At 41.6% G+C, this 18,950-nt stretch overlaps 2 protein-coding genes across 2 annotated transcripts; one reads left to right on the top strand and one right to left on the bottom strand.

Moving 5' to 3' along the window:
- Nucleotides 1-1,942: 1,942 nt before the first annotated feature.
- Nucleotides 1,943-7,267, top strand: LOC120563808 (E3 ubiquitin-protein ligase TRIM21-like). The gene is made up of 2 exons (XM_039808219.1): nucleotides 1,943-2,364; nucleotides 4,867-7,267. The coding sequence occupies exon 2, from the start codon at nucleotides 4,869-4,871 to the stop codon at nucleotides 6,516-6,518; it is 1,650 nt and encodes a 549-aa protein (XP_039664153.1). The 5' UTR covers nucleotides 1,943-2,364; nucleotides 4,867-4,868; the 3' UTR covers nucleotides 6,519-7,267.
- A 5,045-nt stretch (nucleotides 7,268-12,312) lies between these two features.
- Nucleotides 12,313-18,189, bottom strand: snrpb2 (small nuclear ribonucleoprotein polypeptide B2). Its single transcript, XM_039808496.1, has 7 exons — nucleotides 18,097-18,189; nucleotides 17,016-17,087; nucleotides 16,635-16,807; nucleotides 15,498-15,635; nucleotides 14,503-14,538; nucleotides 13,627-13,715; nucleotides 12,313-12,708 (listed from the first exon to the last, which is right to left on the bottom strand). Exons 2-7 carry the CDS (start codon nucleotides 17,077-17,079, stop codon nucleotides 12,549-12,551), a joined length of 660 nt encoding a protein of 219 aa, XP_039664430.1. The 5' UTR covers nucleotides 17,080-17,087; nucleotides 18,097-18,189; the 3' UTR covers nucleotides 12,313-12,548.
- Nucleotides 18,190-18,950: the final 761 nt, after the last annotated feature.

Genomic DNA, 18,950 nt, shown 5'->3' with positions numbered 1-18,950 from the left:
ACAATTTTTTTTTCCTTTTTTTTTTTTTTTTAAATTATGTTTTTTTTTTTTTTTTTTTTTTTTTATTTTTGTTTTTTTTATAACAAAAAAAAACTTTTTTATTTTATTTTTAAAAAATTTAAAAAAACTATGCCTTTTTCCCCCTTTTTTTTTTTTTTTTTTTTTTTTGTTTTTTTTTTTTTTTTTGTTTTTTTTTGTTTTTTTTTTTGGTGTGTGGTGGGGAGGGGGGGGTTGTGAGCCTTTTGCTCTCTCTTCTTTCCCCCGCCTTCTTCTTTTTTTTTTATATTTTTAGGATTTAACGGTTTTCTGACACTGGACAACTTTAAAACAAAAACCCCAAAAACTAAAACAAATACTAATCTTTATTTATAGAGAGCTTTTCAAAATCTATGTTACAAAGTGCTACACAAAACAGACAAAAAACGTAGAAAAAAAAACTAAAACATTGTATAAAGCGCCAAAAACGTAGGGAAAAAAATTGGCTAAGCAACAAAATACATTTGAAAAACCTTGAAAGAAACAAACACAAAAAATGTTAAAAAGTGACAAAGCAAATATAACGCCGACATTGTTTTTGGTGTTTAGAGCGGCAAAGACAAATCAATTAGTTGTCAACTATTAAATTAATCGGCAACAATACATGTATATATGCTATATACAGTACAGGCCAAAAGTTTGGACACCTTCTCATTCAATGTGTTTCCTTTTTATTTTCATGACTATTTACATTGTAGATTCTCACTGAAGGCATCAAAACTATGAATGAACACATATGGAATTATGTACTTAACAAAAAAGTGTGAAATAACTGAAAACATGTCTTATATTTTTTTCTCAAAGTAGCCACCCTTTGCTTTTTTATTAATAAGGGAAAAACTTCCACTAATGAACCCTGACAAAGCACACCTGTGAAGGTAAAACCATTTCAGGTGACTACCTCATGAAGCTCATTGAGAGAACACCAAGGGTTTGCAGAGTTATCAAAAAAAGCAAAGGGTGGCTACTTTGAAGAATCTAAAATATAAGACATGTTTTCAGTTATTTCACACTTTTTTGTTAAGTACATAATTCCATATGTGTTCATTCATAGTTTTGATGCCTTCAGTGAGAATCTACAATGTAAATAGTCATGAAAATAAAAAGGAAACACATTGAATGAGAAGGTGTGTCCAAACCTTTGGCCTGTACTGTATGTAGCATGGTAAATTGTGTGGTCAGTCGCTATTAAAAATGAATCCCGAAAAGTGTAAACATTTACATATTGGTAGAAAAAAATGATATAGCAAAAGAGAGACAGGCAGACACAGACAGACAGACAGATGCACAGAGAAGACACACACACACACACACACACACACACACTTTTGAGTATGTGCATGCTTTTTATGTGTGTGTGCGAGGTGAAAATAAGGAATTGTGCATGCATTCTTGATACATGGCCTAAGAGGTACCTCAAAAGTTTTTCATCCTCATATCTAAACCAGAGAACGTAACGGTCGAGGTTTTACACAACTCGTTAACGTTGTGAAACGGTCGCAGTTTGGTTATGTTTAGACACACACACTACAAAGTTAAGTTTAGAAAAAGATCATGGTTTCAGTTAAAATCAGAAGTTACTTCACTTCTGTTACGTATGTAACGCTGGAAGTGAATTAGCTCTGTTTGTTCTGTAAGTTAAAAGAAAACATTGTCATATCATTGACATGTTGCAGATGTGTGGAGGTTTCTCTTTGTGTCCAATAAACTAAACTAAACTCTCCTGGTTAAAGTAAAGATGAGGCACCTTCAAGTTTCAACAAACATAATGGACCTTTTTCAGACATGTTGACTTGTCATAGTAGGAAAAGCACAGCTGAAACTGATAACCTTAACAATGGCTCAGTTCCATCAAGTGTCCCAGTAAGATATTTCAGTGAGTCAGCATGCACAATACCAGGACCTCTCCTAAGTGGAATGCAGCCATCATTACTGGGTTTTGAATACACCTGTGCTTTTCCTTCTATGACATGTCAAGATGTCTGCCGTGAAAAAGGCCCATAAAGATATAAGCAACACCTTCTCACACACCTTCCTCCTCCCACCTGTTAGATAAAACTCCATCTTTGCTCCATATTAACCAGACAGCACACCTGTGTAACCGTGTAAATCAGAGGGAGGAAACCTAACACCAGAGCTGCAGTAAGAGGAGGAGCAACACTGGAAAGAGGAGAGCTTCAACATCACACTCCAGAAATGAAAGTTAAGTTTGTCAGAGTGTCAGCCACGCTGCAGTCGAGACAAGTCTCGGTTTCTCTCTGAAAGAAAACTCAAACTGACTTCATCAGGTCTTTCTCAACAACACAGCAGAGTCTCTGCCAAACACTGGTGAGTACAGCTGGTCACATTTACACTTTCTACAACCAGGATTAACACTAAACTTCAGCTCTACTCAGGCAGCAAGTTCCTCTCTTTTAATGTCTTGTGAAATTGGTAACAATATAACTATGGCTGTTTGTCCACAGGCCCACTATACAGTAGACCACTTTAACAGCTTTAAACAGTCTCTCTGTGTCAGTTCTCAGGACTGGAGTTTAGATTACTTCCTATTTTACTGCTATTGTTACTGTTTACAGATCGCTTCATAAAAACAGCTTCCTCTATCTTCTCTGGCTGTTTCACAATAAAAGCTTTCAAGCAGAGAACCAGTGGGAGGCTTTTAATGTGAAGCAGCTGGAGGAAATGGAATGTGTTCAAGTAAGCAGAGCTTTGTTAGCAGTGCTGTTCTTTAATATAACTTGGACACAGAGGCATTAGGAACTTTGAACTGAATCTCTGTGGTTTTCTGTCTGTGTACTAATTGCATACTGCTTCCTCTATTTCCACTGACTGTTTCACAATAAAAGCTTTCCACAAGAAAACTAGTGTGAGGTTTTTATTGTGAAGCAGCTAGAGAATATGAACTGTTTGATAATATATACACTAGCGGTCAAAAGTTTGGGGTCACAATTTTCATTCCACTCCATTATAGACAGATTACCAGATGATATCAGTTGCATCGTTTTTTTTAACCAGGGCAGCAGTTTTCAGATTATGGGCTTACATAATTGCACAAGGGTTCTCCAATGTTTTTTTCATTTACCCTTTTATATGTCAAAAAGTGGAGCCAGGCAGCCAGAGTTTTCTTATGTTGGATATAGTGTGGTGTTTCGGGTGTTTTATTTATGAATGGCTGAGGCACAAGGAGGAAAGACAAGCGGATAGAGAGCGAAAAAGAAACGTGACGGAGCACAGATAGACGGGCAGGACAGCGGAGCCGGAGGACAGCTGTGTTTGGCGGATCGGCGCGTTGGCGTTGTGGCCCTAACAGGAAAGGCAGAGTGGACGTTGCGTGCTGCTGGCCCTCTTCCCCCCTCCCTCAAACAGAAAAGGGTAAAGATTGTAGTCCCTTTCTCTATAGACTGGTTGAAATCAGATTTTCTATTGTTGCCCAAATCGCACTCGCACAACGCCAACGCGCCGATCCTCCAAACATCCACAGCTGTCCTCCGGCTCCGCTGTCCTGCCCGTCTATCTGTGCTCCGTCCCCAACGTTTCTTTTTCGCTCTCTATCCGCTCCTCTTTCCTCCTTATGTCTCAGCCATTCATTATCAAAATGCGCTCCCGGTGTGTCGGAGCACGTTCCGTGTTCCTCCAGCATCTCTCCTGATGAGATCTGCCTCAGGTGCGCTGGGAGGAGTCTTCAGTTCTGTGCCGGGCAAACCAAAACACCACACTATATACAAAATAAAACACCACATATACAACATAAGAAAACTCTGGCTGCCTGGCTTCACTTTGTGACATATATACATGTAAAGTATAAATATAGGCTATAAAATATGAAGAAGAATTATAAAAGACTATGGATATGCAGCCTACAAGATTCACAATTACTGTATTAACAGAATTGTGATGAACCGTACTAGTAAATAAATAGAAGCAGAACTGCAGCAAACTATATTGCACACTGAATATTAAAACAGAGAATATTGCACAGAATGTGAAGTATTGCACTACACTACATCTCTACACTATCTTGAGGCCACGAGATAGTTATAAATAATTTTTTTGACAAAGTGGGACCAGGGGGGCTCCGTAGAAAACTGCTGCCCTGGTTAAAAAAACAATGCAACTAATCTCAGCTGCTATTCTGTCTGTAATGGAGTGGAATGTAAATTTCTAAGTGACCCCAAACTTTTGACCGGTAGTGTATATTGACAATGCTTTGCTGAGGCTAAATAGTATGTCACTCCTCTTAATTCTTCAAGTTATACCACCAAGCAACACTATGTAACTTTTAGCTGTAGCTGGAGTTCCAATGAGACAACCTATAGGGGGACCGAAGTGGGAAAAGTTACATAGTGTTGCATTAAAACGATACGCTATGACAACATCTATCTTACAGAGGACTTTACATCCACCAAGGCGAGGTGTAAGATTTAAGTTTTAACTTATGCCTTAGAACTTTTTCAGCTGGTGCAACCCTTAAAATGTTAGTAGCGTGTAAACTCCAACCTAATTAAAGATAGGTTCAAACTATTCTATGTTTGAACTTACAGATAGCTGGTGAAACCCAGTGCAGATATTTACTATTATCTCAAATGTCTTAAAATATATAGCGCATTTAGCCGCTGTAAACTGGGCTGAGCCCCACATCTTTAAACAATGTCTGGCTCGGCCCCTATGTGGATATATTCAGTGCTGTTTTGTCAGAGTAGCGAGCTTCAATTTGTCAGCATAATTTAAATGTTGTTGCTCACAGTTCGGTGCAAGTCAAAACACCTTCTTTTTTTTATAATTAAAACTGCATTTTAATGTGTTTTATCTTTTCTTTCACCCTATGTGTAGATATGGCTGCTGCAAACTATCTGCCATCTGAAGATCAGTTTCTGTGCTCCATCTGTCTGGATGTGTTCACTGATCCTGTCACCACATCATGTGGACACAACTTCTGCAAGAACTGCATCAATGAACACTGGAATACTAATGACCAGTACCTGTGTCCGATGTGTAAAAAGGTTTTCAACACAAAACCTGAGCTGCTCATCAACACATTGTTCTCTGAGATGGTTGCTCAGTTCAGACAGTCAGCTCAACAGAAAGCCAGCAGCAGCAGCTCAGAGCAACAAGTGTCCAAACCAGGAGAAGTTCCCTGTGATGTCTGCACTGGAACCAAACTGAAGGCCCTGAAGTCCTGCCTGGTGTGTCTGGTCTCCTACTGTGAGACTCACCTGGAGTCTCATCTGACAACGGCAGGTCTGAAAAGACATCAGCTGATCGACCCTGTGGAGAACCTGGAAGGCAGGATGTGTACAAAGCATGATAAACCTCTGGAGCTGTTCTGTAAGACCGACCAGACATGTGTCTGCATGCTCTGCACTGTTTTAGACCACAAGATGCATGATGTTGTTCCTCTGAAAGAAGAATATGAAAGAAAGAAGGCAGAGCTGGGGAAGACAGAGGCTGAAATTCAGCAGATGATCCAGAAGAGACGACTGAAGATTCAGGAGATCAAACACTCAGTCGACCTCAGTGAGGAAGATGCAGACAGAGAGACAGCAGAAGGTGTTCAGGTCTTCACTTCTCTGAAGGAGTCTGTTGAGAGAGGCCTGAATGAGCTCATCAACACGATCAAAGAGAAGCAGAAAACAACAGAAAAACAGGCCGAAGCTTTCATCAAAGAGCTGGAACAGGAAATCTCTGAGCTGATGAAGAGAAGCACTGAGGTGGAGCAGCTCTCACGCTCTGAAGACCACCTCCATCTTCTCCAGAGTGTCCAGTCCCTAAACATCCAACAACCTCCACCAACCAAGGACTGGACAGAGGTCAGCATCCATCCATCATCATATGAGGGGACTGTGGTGAAAGCTGTGGCACAGCTGGATGAGACACTCAGTGAAGAGATGAAGAAGCTGCTTGCTAAGTCTGAGCTGAAGAGGGTCCAGCAGTATGCAGTGGATGTGACTCTTGATCCTGATACAGCACATCCTCAACTCATCCTGTCTGATGATGGGAAACAAGTGAATCTTGGTGATGTGAGGAAGAATCTCCCAGACAACCCGGAGAGATTTTCTAATTGTGCTTGTGTTTTAGGAAAGCAGAGTTTCTCTTCAGGCAGATTTTACTTTGAGGTTCAAGTTAAAGGAAAGACTAAATGGGCTTTAGGAGTGGCCAGAGAGTCAATCAACAGGAAAGAGAACATCCCGCTGATCCCTCAGAATGGTGTATGGACTTTATATTTGACAAATGGAAATGTGTACATAGCTGCTGCTAAACCTTCAGTCCTTCTCTCTCTGAAGTCTCCTCCTCAGAAGGTGGGGGTGTTTGTGGATTATGAGGAGGGTCTGGTCTCCTTTTATGATGTAGATGCTGCAGCTCTTATCTACTCCTTTACTGGCTGCTCCTTCACTGAGAAACTTTTCCCATACTTCTGTCCCTGTAGTAATGATGGTGGTAAAAACTCTGCCCCTCTGATCATCTCTCCTGTCAGAGTAAACTAATCACTTAACTTTGATTCATTTATTTTCATTCAGGGAAACAAATGTTTGCCAATCATGTAACCAGAGATCAGACTTGTCAGAGTGTTTGAAGGCGGTGTGAGAGTCCAGTACACGAAACGGGAAACATCACTGCCTCTATCTCTGCCACGAGAACGTTTTAAAGCCCCAAACACAAGCTCTGAACTGCCCGGGAGTTTGGGGAACAGCTGACTGTTTCCTCAGTCCCTCCGTCAGTCCCTCGAATGTTTCCTTCAACAACAAAGCACTCGCTATATCTCGCTCATCTCTTTTCTTTCTCTCTTTCTCCGGGAAATAAAGCTGCCTTCAAGTTCAGTCGGAAATGTCGAGATCTATAAACGATCTGACAGAAAACAGTGTGAAATATAAAGTGTACTTGTGCTACATTGGGAAGTCACACAAATAGGCTGTTTCAGTGACACTCCCACCGCTGCACAACCCTGCCAAAAATCTGTGCATCACTTTCTTTGGTCTGAACGCAGCTTAAGGCCTGTTACATGTCTATAGTTGTCTACAGAACACAGTGTGAATATATGTCGTTATCATACCATGTATAAAAGGTTAATGAATGTTTATTTTGTATGAAAAGTGTTTTAGTTCATTATTAGTCACTTCGTTTATTTTTTGTCTTTTGTGGGTAAGATTGGTTTATAAGTCAAAGAAATCCTTATGTGATTATAAAAAGAAAAACTGTAAAATAAACCAGATGTTGAACACAAGGCCTGAGTAAACAGTGACTTGAACACCAAACACCGAACAGAAAAGCTGGTTTACAGATAAGTTGTATTTCATTACCAGTACATTGCGTTTCCTGTGGCTGCTTCACAATAAAAGCTCCCGGTGTGTTTCACCAGTTGGATGCTTTTAATGTGAAGGAGTGGCAGGAGGAAATGTTTGTTTCCACCAGCAGTGATTGTGGAGGATGGTGGAGGCTAAGCTGTGTTCCTGCCCGGGGAAAGAGACGCTGCCGCCGGCCACGGAACTCTCCGCCTCCCGCTGCCACTGGAGCTCAGATTGCAGGTCGAAGGCGTCATATGTAGTAGTAGTAGTAGTAGTAGTAGTAGTAGTAGTAGTCGTCGTCGTCGCCCTTTATTGTTGTCACATAGTCACAAGTACCAGCAAAATAATCCATCAACCTGACCATACATATACAAACATACAATGGGGTAGACAGGACAGGAAGACAGGGTATTAAAGAAAATAATACAGCATGACATGAGGAGAAAAAAAGGCAACTCCCAGACTGTGCCCCTATAGGAGTACAGTCTGGGAACAGGAAAAAAACACCTCTGCAACATAAGCACATAACCAGTACAAGAGCACATGATACATGCAATAGGGGAAGGGGGTGTTGGGGTTGAGGTAAACCAGCACAGGCAAGCAGCCATCCGGTCCTGCAGCCATAACGGCGCTGGTCACAGACCCGCCCGCCTGACTGGGGGTACAAAGCGGAGAAGGCGCTGGATGGGGGCTGGGGTGTGATTGCATATCTGTACATATGTAAGAGTTTGTGTGTGTGTAGGCCTGAGTAGTCAAACTGCGTCTGGCCCCCGTAATCTGGCTGTCTCAGTCCGCACGATTGTCGTTGCGATATACAGTCAGTTGCCATGGAGTCAGCCTTGAAACAGGACCCAGTCCGAGTCAACAATCAGCAGGTGTCTGTGGGAGTCGGGTGAGGAACGCAAGAGTGTGCCTCGCTGCAGTGCTCCAGGGGGAGTGATTATTCAACACCGGCCTCGGCCAAGGCCAGTGCTGGTTCAGGGAGCCGAAAAGATAAGATTGGAATTTGTTTTGTCTTAGGGCGAGGAGCCGCAGTTAGTCACTCTCCACGTCTCTGAAATGTCCCCTCCGGTCTCCGCATCGATCAAATTTCCTTGCCAAAACCGTGAGTTTCCCCGAGATGTTGTCCAGCCTATCCAGAGCTGACAGTCTCCCCAAGATGGTATCCAATGTGTGGCTCATGGTGTTCATAGTCCCAATCTGAGTTCCGACAGCTCTGCCCACAGCTTCAACCATGACGGGCAGCCTGGTATTTTGCTCGGTTCCTGTCTTCCTAATTTCTCGATAAACCAGGGCAATGCCTGAGCCAATCAGCAAAAGACCTGTTATCATGGTTCCGAATAGGTAGATATCCTCAATGTCCTCCACGGAAAGAACCGCCAGACACACGACCCGCCACCTCTCCCACGCGTCCATCGTGTAGCCAGCTGCGAACGTTCCGGCAGGGCGGTCAGGTTCCCCCGAACCCGAGCTTCTCGTCGAGAAGATTGTGTCAATTGTGCCGAGAGACCAGTTGATCAAATCCATAATTCTTGGTTTAGGAGCAGTGCAGAGAGAGAGACTCTCCAAGTACACAGAGACAAAGACTAGACGAGAGCAAAGCAGGGCAGGCAACGGGAGGAGAGGGAGAAATGCGACCGCCTTCACAGAGAGCCAAACGAGAATATATCATAAAACACATTCTCACCTGTGAAATGTTATCCCTTGCTGTTTTTCTTTCGTTCGAACATCCATAAGCAGCACAAAAGTGCAACATATCCATATTGATTATTTTTTTATGTCTTCGTTTTTTGTTTTTTCTCCTCCATGTCACGATGTCAAGATCTTGAGTTTGTTGTTTGCCCCCAGTACATTTAATTTTCTTCTCCATGTCACCTCCGGGGCTCCGTACATAAAAGTTATCTGAATGCAGGAAATTAAGTCGTTGATGCTCAAAACTTCCCTGGGGGAGGACACACAGCCCCCCCCCCCCCAACTATGATATTGCCCCTAGCTCCCAAAGGAAAATTCCAGCCAATATACAGTGCCTTGCGAAAGTATTCGGCCCCCTTGAACTTTTCGACCTTTTGCCACATTTCAGGCCTCAAACATAAAGATATAAAACTGTAATTTTTTGTGAAGAATCAACAACAAGTGGGACACAATCATGAAGTGGAACGAAATTTATTGGATATTTCAAACCTTTTAAACAAATAAAAAACGGAAATATTGGGCGTGCAAAATTATTCAGCCCCCTTAAGTTAATACTTTGTAGCGCCACCTTTTGCTGCGATTACAGCTGTAAGTCGCTTGGGGTATGTCTCTATCAGTTTTGCACATCCGAGACTGACATTTTTGCCCATTCCTCCTTGCAAAACAGCTCGAGCTCAGTGAGGTTGGATGGAGAGCGTTTGTGAACAGCAGTTTTCAGTTCTTTCCACAGATTCTCGATTGGATTCAGGTCTGGACTTTGACTTGGCCATTCTAACACCTGGATATGTTTATTTGTGAACCATTCCATTGTAGATTTTGCTTTATGTTTTGGATCATTGTCTTGTTGGAAGACAAATCTCCGTCCCAGTCTCAGGTCTTTTGCAGACTCCATCAGGTTTTCTTCCAGAATGGTCCTGTATTTGGCTCCATCCATCTTCCCATCAATTTTAACCATCTTCCCTGTCCCTGCTGAAGAAAAGCAGGCCCAAACCATGATGCTCGCCACCACCATGTTTGACATTGGGGATGGTGTGTTCAGGGTGATGAGCTGTGTTGCTTTTACGCCAAACATAACGTTTTGCATTGTTGCCAAAACGTTCGATTTTGGTTTCATCTGACCAGAGCACCTTCTTCCACATGTTTGGTGTGTCTCCCAGGTGGCTTTTGGCAAACTTTAAACGCACACTTTTATGGATATCTTTAAGAAATGGCTTCTTCTTGCGCACTCTTCCATAAAGGCCAGATTTGTGCAGTATACGACTGATTGTTGTCCTATGGACAGAGTCTCCCACCTCAGCTGTAGATCTCTGCAGTTCATCCAGAGTGATCATGGGCCTCTTGGCTGCATCTCTGATCAGTCTTCTCATTGTATGAGCTGAAAGTTTAGAGGGATGGCCGGGTCTTCGTAGATTTGTAGTGGTCTGACACTCCTTCCATTTCAATATTATCGCTTGCACAGTGCTCCTTGGGATGTTTAAAGCTTGGGAAATCTTTTTGTATCCAAATACGGCTTTAAACTTCTCCACAACAGTATCTCGGACCTGCCTGGTGTGTTCCTTGTTCTTCATGATGCTCTCTGCGCTTTACACTGACCTCTGAGACTATCACAGAACAGGTGCATTTATACGGAGACTTGATTACACACAGCTGGATTCTATTTATCATCATTAGTCATTTAGGTCAACATTGGATCATTCAGAGATCCTCACTGAACTTCTGGAGAGAGTTTGCTGCACTGAAAGTAAAAGAGGGGCTGAATAATTTTGCACGCCCACTTTTCAGTTTTTTATTTGTTAAAAAAGTTTGAAATAACCAATGAATTTCGTTCCACTTCATAATTGGGACCCACTTGTTGTTGATTCTTCACAAAAAATTACAGTTTTATATCTTTATGTTTGAGGCCTGAAATGTGGCAAAAGGTCGAAACGTTCAAGGGGGCCGAATACTTTCGCAAGGCACTGTATATACAATACAGTTTACCCACTGCAATACATTAGACTACACCACTGTATTGAAGTTCATAAATAAGTATTTTGGCACGGCTGGCTGAGTGGCTCTATTGGAAGGATTTCATTCGTGCAGGTTTTCTTTTGTTGTTCATGATCAAAAATCATCCCTCTCCCCTGCTTTTTTCCAATAGCACCCTGGAAAAAAAACATTTTGACAGCCTTTTTGTTGCTTTTTCCAACATTTTGTCCTGTTAAATGTTTCTTCTACATATTTTCAGCGCTTATTTATAGGTCCCATATTTTCCCCGATATAAAACAAAAATTGAAAACGGGTCAATTTGACCCGAAGACAACACAATGGTTAAATCTTGCCTTTGGCACGGCATCAGTTAGTGCCAGCTCTGATCTTTGTTTTCAACAGTAAATTAATCTACTAACATGTATTGTGTGTGTGTGTATCATAAAAACACCACATCAATGAGCCAGACTGTTGCACTGGCTGACCTGAGCCCTGTACTACGAATCCAGATCAACATGTCCTGGATTTCTTTCAGTTACCCGGCTTCACCTAACCTAACAACTGCAGTCCTGCATAACCTGTATCAAGTAGTTCAGTTCAACCATCAGGGTTTCCCAATCCAGCGGCGCGTGCATTCACATAAAAGAGGCGGTGTTTGCACAGCATGACCAATCGCAAACATCTACCAGAGCCGCACGTTTTATATAAGAAGAGCAAATTATAATTCTCCATAAATATGAAGAACACAGACTCGGTTTTACAGGGAAAACGCAATACAGTCGCTGCTTCCTAAAACAGGAAGGAAAGTTGGCAAAAAAAAAATAAAAAATACACGCTGTAGATGCGTAAATTACTCTTATCAATATCATTATCACTTCCCCATCAGTCAGGACCAAGATCTGACCATAATCACGCTTGTGTTTTCCATAAACTGTCGTTGCTTTAGCCTATTATTTCAGTAGCAACCCTGGCAGTGGTATGCCATCGTGAGAGCAAATACAAAAACATATTTCAAACCGATGTGCACATTGGCGACACACATATGTAATTCCCTCCCATTAAAATATATATATTTCATAAAAATAACCATCAGGGAATGTTAATGGGGTTCTCTCTCGGCGGTGCTTTAACACCGGTTGATCTCTAATCTCCAACTTAACCACACACACACACACACACACACACACACACACACACACACACACACACACACACACACACACACACACACACACACACACACACACACACACACACACACACACACACACACACACACACACACACACACACACACACACACACACACACACACACTTAAAAGCCTAAAAACCAGTTATGTAAAAGCCTTTTATTTTACAAAACCAGATGTAGGCCAGAGATTATCTGCTCGACCTCGTGAACGAAAGGACTGAATTTTACCAACAAACAAAAAAAGTAGAAAGAAAATAAAAATAAAACAGCTGTGTATGATTTACAAAAATCACTGTGGGACCTCAACGGTAATCCAGGGACCATGTCCCCCTTTGTCCCCCTCAGAGTCTCTGTGTGTCCAGCGACTGAACTCGGGGACTACTTCTTGGCGTAGGTGATCTTCATGGCGCAGGTGGCTGTGATCCGGAAGCCTTGCAGTGCGTCTTTAGCCACGCCCGCCTGCGTCTCGCTCTCAAACTCCACGAAGGAGATGTCGTGTTTCCCCGGGACCAGTCGCACCTCTTTGAAACCGGGAAACCTGCAGAGGACAAAAAACACACAAAGAAACCCTGTCAATACTAATCTTTATTTATAGAGAGCTTTTCAAAAGCTACATTACAAAGGGCTTCACAAAACACCCCAAAAAAACATCAAAGACATTGAATAAAGCGCCAAAAATGTAGAAAAAAAACAAACACCAAAAACATTGTACTAAAGTTGTACTTACAGTGCTAAAGTTGACTAAAAAGAGGAATAAAAAAAAAAAAAAAAAAAAAGAAAATTATCTTTTGGAAATTGATCAGAATGCATTGATTGAAAGAAAATGAGGAAAAATCCAACCATTGTAAATATGATTTTTTTATTCCTCTTTTTAGTCAACTGTAGCATGGGTTCATAAACTCATGAGCACCACTGTATGAAGCACCAAAAATTTAGAAAAAAAAACAACAACAAAAAGTTGGATAAGCAACAAAAAACGTTGAAAAACACAAAAACGTTAAAAAGTGACAAAGCGAATAATAATGCGACACTAGTTTTTGGTGTATAAAAACCTGTACTGTCAGAATAGAGAGATACAGAGAGAGAGAGAGAGAGAGAGAGAGAGAGAGAGACAGAGAGAGAGAGAGAGAGAGAGAGACAGAGAGAGACAGAGAGAGACAGAGACAGAGAGGGAGAGAGGGAGACAGAGAGAGACAGAGACAGAGAGGGAGAGAGGGAGAGAGAGAGAGAGAGGGAGAGAGAGAGAGAGAGAGAGAGAGAGAGAGAGAGAGAGAGAGAGAGAGAGACAGAGAGAGAGAGGGAGAGAGGGAGACAGAGAGAGACAGAGACAGAGAGGGAGAGAGGGAGAGAGAGAGACAGAGAGACAGAGAGAGACAGAGAGACAGAGAGAGACAGAGAGAGACAGAGACAGAGAGGGAGAGAGAGAGAGAGAGAGAGAGAGAGAGAGAGAACTCACTGGTTGAACAGCATGGAGAGCATCATCTCGTTGGTCTCTTCAGGCAGGTTGTTGAGGAACAGGATGTAGTTCGGTGGGTTGTCCACCACCTGATTGGACGGCAGAGATCACGTGTTAGAGTGCCACACACGAATCTAATCAGCTCAGCACACACACGTTGACGTTGCTCATAAACCGCAGACTCCTACAAGGCTAGTATTGCATTAGTTTTGACGAGTGAAAGGTGTCAACACAACGTGAGAAGATGTTACTGTTGTACTGTATCTCCTGAGTGAGTTAGAGTAGAGGAAGAGTTGGAGGTTGAGGAAGAGTAAAGTGTGATTTATGGTCCTGTGGAGGATCCATGCGGAGCTTTCTCCGTAGCTACGCAAGTGGCCTGACATTTAGACTATGTGTTGGTGTGTGTGTGTCAACCTCTAAGAGAATAGCAGGGTCAGCATATGTGTGTGTGTGTGCGGACGTAGGGAATGAGTGTGTGTGGGGAGTGAGTGTGAGAGTGTGTGCGTCAGGAGTGTGTGAGTCAGGAGTGTGTGTGTGTGTGGGTAGTGAGTGTGAGGGGTGCGAGTGTGTGTGTGCACACGTGTGTGTGTGCAGGGAATGAATGGGTGCGTGGGGTGTGTGTGTGTGTGTGTGTGTGTGTGTGTGTGTTGAGTGAGTGAGTGAGTGTGGTAGAGGGAGTGAGAGAGTGACGGGGATTATCTATCTCAAGTATTCTATATACAGATTAAGAATTGTAATCTTACTTTTCTTACATATGTAGTATAAACTAGGGCCAAAAATGCTCCACTGTATTTGTATCACTATTGAAACAGGACCCCGGTGAATCCCTTTAACAAAAACTAGCAGATTCATTTGAGCTGCTGTGGACAGTCTCACCTGGACGGCAGCAGAGTTGACAGGCGCCGCTGATCCCTGCAGACAACAAACACAAATAACCACAGTCAAAAATCACCACCACATCTGCCTTCATTCTTACACAACCTGTGGACAAAGCTTACTAACAGATCAGTATCACAACTCATTTATTTTAATTTACTAGACTGAAAGTGTTCATCTCTTTTTGAAATTGAAATATAAACCCATGTATCAGGAAGGAATAGAATCGGGACAAAAGCACATCGTTCCAGCTCTTAGTATGGCTCTGTATAGGAGAAGAGTGATTCAGACAAAACGTCTGTTCTGACCCTAAAAAGAAAATGTTCTATTCTATTGAAACAACACAAAACCACTTCTTAAGGGAACGTCCCACTCCAACCACCTTTAAAAGCCAGGTAAAGGTGTGGCTCAGAGCTAACCAAATGTGTGCAATCACCTCTGACTGAATGCTGTACCGTATTAGCCCAGTAGAGTGTGCTAATGAATTATGTCTTCATCTTAACACTTACTAATAAATTGTCTTGTTTGCTTTTCTCTCATTTTGTTTTTCCTTATTCCTTATTGTTATTACTGTATATATTTTGTCTTAGAACTAACCAAGTACGGGTATGCTGTACCGTATTAGCTCAGTGAGGCATATGTATGTTGTGTCTCCGTTTTAACATTTACTAATAATTTGTCTTTTTTTTATTTTTATTTTGTTTCTCTTTCGTCCCGTTTCATCCTGTTTTATATAGCAAATGTTAATAGTGTTAATCTTATGTCCTGTTATTGTAATTTATATCTGCCAAATGGGACTACAGATGGAAATTAGCCTTTTTGCTACAATCTGGCACTTTTACGTGTACTGCTGTACATGTTCGTTAAATGTGCATTGTCCTGAAATAAATAAATAAATAAAAAAATGTTGAAGATAAGAAGCATGAAGAGACAGAGAATGGTGACATGTCTGATAGTTAAATTTTATAAACCTAAACTGAACGCTGCCGACTCACCGCTGCCGGTTTCTTCATTAGGCTGACCGCCGACACCTCCTGGGCTTTCTTCTTCTTGTCCTTCTTCTTCTCCTTGTCGCCGTACGTGCCTTTCACCTTGGCGATGACCTCGGAGTCAGTCTTCGCGTACTGTATCCTCTGGAAAACAACAGTAATATGTTATATGTTTCTGCAGCTGCATGAAGCACCAGTAGGGTTGGGTTTCCTTTGGGTTTCTTCCGATAGCGGTGCTAACGCGATTCTTTTTAAAAACGACAGTCGGCGACATTACAGAACGGCTCGTTTATCGCTGAGGCCATGTGGGAAAAATTTAATGATTTATTATGTAGTAAGTTATAACAAAAAAAACTCACTTGAAGCACTCAAATTATATTATAAGTTTATTTATTATTATTGTTGCCTGGGTAAAACCCCAAAAAAATTTCCAATGGGTTTTTTTTCTCCCCTCCCCCCTACCACCCCCCCCTTTTTTTTTTTTCAAAAAAAAAAGCATGCAGTAATACAGTCAAAGATATTTGACTTTTTCATAGACACAAAAGCATGTCAATAAACTATACATGTGTGTTAAATACAGCCGGCATTCCACTAAAAAGAAAACTGTCTGGGTGATGGGTGTTTGAACGGGCTGTCACTGCGCGATGTGAGTCGAGTGCAGATGTGAGTTGCGCATGCTCAGATTTAAACGTTTTACGGCATAACGCCAAGGGATCCGGAAAACGTTTTAGCTATCTAGGATTGTTTGATGGCTAACGTTAGCTCAAAACGCCATTCAAGTGACAGCCTTTGTTGTGTTTGATTGCTAACTTGTAGGTAGCAGTGAAAAAACTTCCTTATGTAGGTCAATTTTTATTGTGTTGGCATTACAGAAGTCTCTCGTTAGCAGGTTATTGTAGACTACTTCAGCCTCTAATCTAGAACTGATATCAGGGATTATGCCGTGAAAATGTGATGCCTTACGCTAAATAATAAATTACTGCTACGTAACGTACCTATCTCGTTATTCTGTGGCTAACAGCAAAACAGATCTGCGTGAAATCTGGTCATTGTCACAAACTGACACATGCACAACTCCCATCTGCACTTGACTCACATCGGGTAGTGACACGGGGTAAACAAACACAGCGTCAGTGTTCCTACCATGGGCTTGTTGTAGAACGGGAAGCCCTGAAGTTGCCTCAGTGCGTTGGTGGCGCCGGCGAGCTCTTTGAAGACGACAAAGGCCTGTCCCCTCATCTTCGCCGTCTTCATGGCCACGATGTCGATTATCTGACCGAACTGAGAGAAGAGCGCGTAGAGCGAGCGCTTCAGCTCTGCCAGAGGAAAGACCAGAAGCAGAATATATCGTTAACACATCACAGAGGCTGGAACCAGAGGAATCTGATTGGTATTATACAGGAAGACTGACAGCTCTACACACACACACACACACACACACACACACACACACACACACACACACACACACACACACACACACACACACACACACACAGATGATATGTGAATAAATGCACTTACCTTCTTTCTTGACTTTATCATTGATATTGTTGATGTAAATGGTGTGATTTGGTCGGATATCCATGGTGGCGTCTGACCAAACAGAAAAAGAAAGAGCACGTTCACGTCTTCGTTTACAGAAATCCTTTTGTTTTTCAAGCTTAGCCCCACACGCACACACACACACACACACACACACACACACACACACACACACACATGTTCAGAAGCTATGAATCTGCTGTAATATTGGAGGTTTTTCTACTCTCTCCTTCAATAAAAAAAAAACTACTTGACCAGAGATGTATTGTCCCATGTAAAAAAACTTAATAACATCTATTCATAAAGATCAATTTTGTCTGAACTTAATATGTAAAAACTGCCTTTGGTGTTTTTAAATAGACTAATATACTATACTACGTTAAGCAATCTCTTTTATGTAGAAATCCTAAATATATTCAGTATTCAGGTACAATCAGACACACAATAGAGAGAGAAAACCTACTGTAATATATTTAAGAAATGTCTTAAATTGTACATAATTAATTTCCCATAAACCCTTCCTGCCAACCAGCATTGGGTTTGTTTTGTAGACGAGAGATTGAAGAACAAAAACCTCTGTTTTAAATTGGTTTTATATCTATTATTTACTACCAACAGTTAGGCTAACGTTACTAGCTAGATTGAATGGGATCTGAACTATGCCCAGAAAGCCTCAATAAAACTGATATTATCGCATAAATCCCCACAAACAAGAGTCTAACTGGAGCGAATGCACAAAACTAACGATGTATATCATATCATGTCCCATTCCAACAGTTTGTTTAACGTTTTGGTGAGGTTTAACGCTCAGTTTAAGCTAATATTAGCATACGTGACGTTAGGTCAACGCAGGCTCATTCACAACGTTAGCCTAGCATCCGTTAGCTAACTAGCTATTTAGCTAACTGTTTCTTGTGATTTTAAGTAGTATGACGCAGTTTGGTCTGATGTAAACACGACTCTTTTTACGCGTGTATAATCCGACCCCAGCGGCCCAGTAAAACTACAGACGGATAAATATAAAGACAAAACTGTATTACTGCATAAATATTAAACTCACCTCCTCTCTCTCCACACCGCTCATATGAAACAGGAAGCGCCGGTTGCTGTTTTAAGGAGCTTTACCCGCTAGCGCCCCCAGCAGGCCGGGAGGTGGAACTACAGGCCGGAGTTCACATGTTTACACAACCTGATATATCAGTGATCTCCTCAAAGAAGTGATGTCTTCATGATTACTTAAAGGTCCTATGACATGGTGCTATTTGGATGCTTTCATATAGACCTTAGTGGTCCCCTAATATGGTATCTGAAGTATCTTTTATATAGACCTTAGTGGTCCCCTAATACTGTATCTGAAGTCTCTTTTATATAGACCTTAGTGGTCCCCTAATACTGTATCTGAAGTCTCTTTTATATAGACCTTAGTGGTCCCCTAATACTGTATCTGAAGTCTCTTTTATATAGACCTTAGTGGTCCCCTAATACTGTATCTGAAGTCTCTTTTATATAGACCTTAGTGGTCCCCTAATACTTTATCTGAAGTCTCTTTTATATAGGCCTTAGTGGTCCCCTAATACTGTATCTGAAGTCTCTTTTATATAGGCCTTAGTGGTCTCCTAATACTGTATCTGAAGTCTCTTTTATATAGACCTTAGTGGTCTCCTAATACTGTATCTGAAGTCTCTTGAGATGTCTTCAAGATTACTTAATATGTCTCAATCAGCGCGTGGAAGAAGTATTCAATTCAATTCAATTTTATTTATAGTATCAATTCATAACAAGAGATATCTCAAGACACTTTACAGATTTACAGAGCAGGTCTAGACCACACACTATAATTTACAAAGACCCAACGATTCCAGTAATTCCCCGTATAAGCATTCAGTGCGTTATTCAGATCCTTTACTTCAGTAC

Source organism: Perca fluviatilis, chromosome 1 (assembly GCF_010015445.1).
Source record: "Perca fluviatilis chromosome 1, GENO_Pfluv_1.0, whole genome shotgun sequence".
Classification (NCBI taxonomy): domain Eukaryota; kingdom Metazoa; phylum Chordata; class Actinopteri; order Perciformes; family Percidae; genus Perca; species Perca fluviatilis.
Note: the sequence above shows the minus strand (reverse complement) of the source record. Positions and strands in the feature narration are given on the sequence as shown.

Coding starts and splice junctions, on each gene's coding strand:
- LOC120563808 (XM_039808219.1), top strand. CDS start 4,869: ATGGCTGCTGCAAACTATCTGCCATCTGAAGATCAGTTTCTGTGCTCC.
- snrpb2 (XM_039808496.1), bottom strand. CDS start 17,079: ATGGATATCCGACCAAATCACACCATTTACATCAACAATATCAATGAT. Junction 16,808..17,015: donor TGATAAAGTCAAGAAAGAAG/GTAAGTGCATTT, acceptor TTCCTCTGGCAG/AGCTGAAGCGCTCGCTCTAC. Junction 13,716..14,502: donor TCAACTCTGCTGCCGTCCAG/GTGAGACTGTCC, acceptor CCGTCCAATCAG/GTGGTGGACAACCCACCGAA.